Below are 6000 nucleotides of genomic sequence, written 5' to 3'. Positions count from 1 at the left end.
CGGCCGCGGAAGCCCCGGCGCCACCGGTAGCACCCGCCCCGGAGGTCAGGCCTCCCGAGGCCCCAGCACAGGGACCCAGACGCTCAGCAAGGGCACGTCAGCCTCCAGCGTACCTGAAAGACTATGTTTCATAGGGCAAGGTCCGGACTATGGGGGGAGGGGTGTAGTGTCCGCGGACCACCACCGGAGGTCAGCGCATATGCCCTACTTCAGTCCGAACAACAATAGGGACTAGGATCCTAGTCCCTCCTCTGGGGAACCAATGGGATCCGTGGCGGGAGATTTGAACCCACCAATGGTGACCAGGGGCGGTCCCCAGGTGTGTATATAGTTGGCCTGCTGGCCGTTTATCTCTTGTCTTGTTGTGTGCTAATAAAGCGTGCTATGCACCACGTCGTTGTCTGTCGTTCATCCATGCGGCTACCCACTACATAACAGCTTTCTAGAGCCAAAGCTCCCTCCGGCAGATAAGGCCGGTACCCCAATCAGTCAACAAGGAAAGAAAACAGCCTGGCTGCCAGAATTCTTTCCGTATCTCGCAAGGGTGAAATAGCGATCAAAGCAAAACGTCAGAGTCAAAAGTCATCGGACTGGCGTGTGTACGTCACAAGAGGAAACCCACCTTTATAGGTAGGCAAAACGTTGCCAATCAAGGTTTCTCTCTTGCCTTCAGTCTGTCACGTTAGCAAGGCGCCAAATCATACATTGCTGTGAGATAGCCAACAGAATAAAGAACTGTTCCAGAGGCACCAGGACCTGCATGTGCTCTGGGAAACTTTTGGGAGTCCAGCTGTAATTTCCCATCAGGTAGGATGGGAGGCATCTAATAGGTTGAAAAGAAAGAATTGTGGGAAGAGACCTGTGGGAGATTTTTAGAGATTGGGGACTTTTTCCCTCAGGGGGAGGGGAGAAAACTGAGAGTTGTTCTGGGAAGGCTTCAATGAAAAAAAACCAGAAAAGGCTGGGGAAGAGAGAGCCCTAAACTTTAAGACTTTAAGATTATTCTGTCTGCCTCTTAATTCAGCATTTTAGGAGTCCAAGAGGGAACCTTTATAATAGGATAGGACTGCAGTCCACAGCAACTATCACCTACTTTTACTGTATTGTCTCATACCTTGTAATTCACGTTCTACATTGTTTATACCTTTGCCTTAGTTTTGTTGATTGCATTGTTCTCTAATTCTGTGGTCCTAGTCCTATTGCACTGTTCATTGGCTGCCTTGTGCTGTCTGGTTACATTGCTCTATATTCTGTAATCCACCTTGAGTCTCAAGTGTAAAGTAAATAACGTAGTTAATAAAGTTTATCCTGGGGTGGGAGAATGCATTCTTGTTCTTTTCTTTTGCTTTGTGGCTGTTAGACAATATTTGATCGACTATATGCTCATTATTTTCCCTTTCTAAAAATGGTCTTATGGTGGTCTGTCTGCAAACCCAGACTTGGCCATACTTGCCAAGATAAAAGAGATGGCTGGGAGACATTGGGCTGGATCTGAATTACCATTATCAGTGAAATTTTCAAGGTTTCCTTACGACCCTATGACTTGGAGTCTAGTATCTAATTCAAAGAAGAATCTTGTACAAGGCAAAAAGAGAGACTGTGTATAGATAACTAGACCACCCCATTTATAACTCTTCACTAGTTGTTTGCAGCAAAACAGAATCCTATTTGTATTAGGGTGCATGGAAGTAATCTGGAGAGAATGAAATCCTTAATAGGGTCAAGTGACTTGGGACCTGGGCCAGCTAAGTACACTACATGTGATGGAATGGCTCAGTAGCATGTTCTCATTTGCACGATACTACCATTCTGGTAATGATGGCGATGGTGATGATATGAAGAATGAATAGAGTATTTTTAGAATGTTTGGATCACTTCACATAGATTAGCTCCATAATCCTTAGCATGGCCCAGGTCACCTAGTATTATAATCCCCATATTGGAGCTGGGGGAGGGAAGCTGTATGAAGCTGGAAGCAGAAAGGCTCATCCCTTAGAGACGACCTTTGAACTGGATGGTTTCCTGAAGGGCCACTTAGCCGCTGAACTGGCTCCTTATCAATGACAGCAGGCAAATCAGTACAACGGTGTACAGTCTGGTGGTGAAAGGACACTCATATCACTGCGCGCGCCTTCGAAACAAAGAACCAGGAGAGCAGACAAGGCCTCTAAAGCTGGGGAGGGAGCTTGGAACACTTTCAGAAGAGGAGAGGAGAAGAGAGAAAGAAGCCAGTGAGTTATCGCGATTAGAGTGCAGGGTGAGGCTCTAAGAGATATGGGTTCAAATCTTGCCTCAACGTCCAATCAGTGGTAATGAACTAGGGATTCCAACCTCCAGGTGGAACCCGGAGATCTCCTGCTATTACAGTTGATTTCCAGATGACCAAGATCAGTTCCCCTGGAGAAAATGGCTGCTTTGGAAGGCGGACTCTATGGCATTACACCCTCCTGAGGCCCCTCCCCAAACTCTGCCCTTCCCAGGCTCCACCCCCACAGTCTTCAGTAGGGCTGCCAAGTGGGGGCGGGGGGGCGGGTAAACCCCCATTTTGGAGGCCCGATTTCCGCTGCCGCGGAATCGGGCCCCGGGGGAACCCCACCCCCGGCGTGCATGTCACTAGAAAGTGACGTTATGACGCCGGGCACGCTGGGGGCGGGGCCACGACCATCCAAGGGGAAACTCTATGGTTTCCCCTTGGATGGTCGTGGCCCCGCCCCCAGCGTGCCCAGCGTCATAACGTCACTTCCTAGTGACATGCATGCGGCCACTTAGAGTTGCCAACTCCTGGTTCAGAAATACCTGGAGATTTGAAGGTGGAGCCTGGGAGAGTGGCGTTTTGAGTGGGAGGCACCTTGCTTAGGGTATAATGCCATGCGTTCCTCCTTCCAAAGCAGCCATTTTCTCCAGGAGAAGTGGAATAAATGTTTCAAATAAATAATAAAGAAAGAAGTTATTTCGGGAGATCTCCAGCCCCCACCTGGAGGCTGGCAACCACAGGACCACTGGGCTTCTGTTTTATTCTGGTTCTCAAGTGTCTTTGAATAATGGATGGGGAACAGAGACCATCGTTCACAAGCAACGCCCCTAAGAATTTGCCAGATAGATCAGCCTAACAGTCCGACCACCACATAGGACAGGAAAGCCACAGACTTCCTCCTTTGCCTGTTCCCTTCCCTGCCCGTGCAGTGAACGCATTCAACTCTCCTTCTGCTGTCCTTTTCTTTCACCTGACATCTTCTGCCTTATTATTTTCATCAGGTTATCTCGTCGCCTTTGAGAAGCCACTGCAATTTGGGCTGCTACGCTAAAGCCAAAGGATGCGACTGACAGGTAAGAGAAGGAGGAAATGAGGTCTAACTGAGAAATCCATGGGATGAGACTGGATGCTCTTGGCTTTTCGCCATCCATTCTGACTTCCTCTTCCCGTTCAGCTTTCTGGAAAGCTTTCCCATTGTACCCCAGCAGGTACAGGGTAACTAGTGCCTGGTGAATAGGGCAAAGCAGCATAGGGATGCAGGAAAAGCAGCCCACCCCCCACCCCGGCACACTCCTCCTGCTCTACAAGTGGCAGCTTTCAGTTAGCAGCCGGAAGTTCGAGGCTGCACAGCATGCCACTGTTTGCTTATCTCTATGCTCCTTACAACTGTTTAATCCCTCTTGTCGATATGAATTTTCAACCTCCTCCGGTCCTGCATTGTCAGCTGTGCAAATGAAGGAGGGGTGGGTTCTGCTGACTGCAGAAGGGTGTTGGAATTATCCAAAAGGTACCCCGTCCCCAAATTTAAGGGTATGAGGACATGCCCATATCCTGTCTAATGAGACACCTGTGTGAAATTCCTCAGTGACAGCTTGCAAGGGGGTATGGCACACAGGAAGATGCTACTACTACTGAGCCCCCGCCTATGGAAAAGGCGGCCACACAATCTTATAAGGTATCATTCAGTGATAGCGGAGGATGAGGGATATCTGAGGGCCTTGTCACAGCAGGCCACTTGGTCCCCCAGCCTCCCTGAGCCAAGGTTTGCTGAGCTCTAATGTGACTGGGTCTACAGCATATAATAATTGGCTAAGCTTCTAATGTGACCCAGTCACATTAGAGCTTGCTATAGGAGCTCCCCAGTCACCAGAATCTAAGCGCGGTAGCGTACTCAAAAAATTGTATAAGAATCAGCATTTTGAAATATGGCTTGCAGCACTTCATTCTAATGAAGAAATAATTACAGAATGACAAACCTGAAGAAGGACACGCAAACAGATAGTGTACTAGAACGCCGTCGTTTGTCTGTAACTAGTACTGTATTACTCTGTATGTACTGCTAAGCTTTATATTGCATATTGTAGTGTTATTGTTGTAATTTTGTTAATAATTGAATTCTAAACATTGCATATAAAAACCAACAAATTTTGTTTAATTGTACACGGTGATTTACTGTTTTACTAGCTATTATACACCATGGTCCTGTTTGTTGTAACTTCCAGGTGGGGCCTGGACGTCCCCCAGAATTCCAACTGATCTCCAGACGATGGAGATTTGTTCACCTGGAGAAAACGTCTGCTTTGGAGGGTGGACTCTATGGCATTATACCTGCAGAGGTCCCTCCTCTCCCAAAACCCTGCCCTCCCCAGGCTCCACCCCCCCAAAAAAATCTCCAGGTATTTGCCAACCAGGACTTGGCAACCCTACTTGTATCTGTGGAGAAAAGAAGATGGATTTGAACCACATAGATCTTTGATCTTATCCATCAAGGCCAATCTTATGATGGATATACATTTCCATTTGATTGAATATTGTTTTCAACTTCTCTTTCTTTATAACATCTCCCCCCCCCCAGCACACACACACACACACACACCTTTCTGTTGTTTGTAGCTCTGAATATAAATACGTCTGCCTCATGACTGAACACTTATAACACCTGATGAAGTGAATTCTGGCTCACGAAAGCTTGTGCTGGGGTAAAAATTGTTAGGCTTTAAGGTGCTGCAGGACTCCTCTTTTATTTTTCTGCTACAGAGATCCCAGTCTGGTATATACATAGCCATTGTTTTCTAAGTTTATCTTGGCTACCACAGGAAAAGTTTTTTAAAGAATGCATTTGTGGCTAAAGGGTTACCTCTTACCTGGAAAGGGAGTGTCCTCGTTATGTTTTCACAAAAAGTAGTGATATATATAAATCTCCAATCAGATTCCTTCTAGGCCAGGAAAAGAACATCATGCCCCAACAAGCCCTGAAGCATTAACCACCCTCCTTCCCCTTAGTGGCTTCTCATTCATTCAGGTCAATGAAGTTACAAGGACCTTGAGAACCGCCTGGGGCGTGGTGACCAGTGTTCCCTCTAAGCTGAGTTAGTGTGAGCTAGCTCAGTTTTTTAGCCTCTAGCTCACACGTTTTCATCTTAGCCCTGAAAGGATGGCTCTGGAGCAAACTAATTTATGCAGCAGCCAAATCACTCGCTCACGACTTTAATGCCAGTAGCTCACAAAGTAGAATTTTTGCTCACAAAACTCTACAGCTTAGAGGGAGCATTGGTGGTGACTAGCTTGGCCCGCTAGTAAACAGCTTTTCGCATAAAGACCCCCTGGTTCATTCAACTTTAAAGCTGCATTATAAAAACATAAGAACATAAGAGACGCCAATGTTGGATCAGGCCAAAGGCCCATCCAGTCCAACACTCTGTATCACACAGTGGCCAGAAATACCAGTGCCATCAGGAGGTCTACCGGTGGGGCCAGGACATTAGAAGCCCTCCCACTGTTCCCCCCCCCCCCCAGCACCAAGAAGACAGAGCATCACTTGCCCCAGAGTCTCTATCTATTCCTTGTGGCTAATAGCCACTGATGGACCTCTGCTCCATCTGCTTATCTAATTCCCTTTTGAAGCCGTCCATGCTTGTAGCTGCCACCGCTTCCTGTGGCATTATCAATAAGAGAAATATATGGGTCAAGTACTGGTCTCTTAGCAGCGTAACTGAAAGGTCTGATTGGGCAGTGACTTCAGGCTT

The 6000-nt window shown here is 47.3% G+C and overlaps 1 protein-coding gene across 1 annotated transcript in view; it reads left to right on the top strand.

The window, feature by feature from the left end:
- The window catches only part of FAM3D (family with sequence similarity 3 member D), a 49849-nt gene that overhangs the window by 24025 nt on the left and 19824 nt on the right, over positions 1-6000 (top strand). Inside the window, exon 2 of the mRNA XM_015414329.1 lies at positions 3256-3327. Coding sequence (XP_015269815.1) covers positions 3315-3327 — 13 coding nt within the window. The 5' untranslated portion in view covers positions 3256-3314. The remainder of the gene's footprint in view (positions 1-3255; positions 3328-6000) is intronic.

Source organism: Gekko japonicus, unplaced genomic scaffold, assembly GCF_001447785.1.
Source record: "Gekko japonicus isolate JY-2015 unplaced genomic scaffold, Gekko_japonicus_V1.1 scaffold129, whole genome shotgun sequence".
NCBI lineage: Eukaryota > Metazoa > Chordata > Lepidosauria > Squamata > Gekkonidae > Gekko > Gekko japonicus.
Note: the sequence above shows the minus strand (reverse complement) of the source record. Positions and strands in the feature narration are given on the sequence as shown.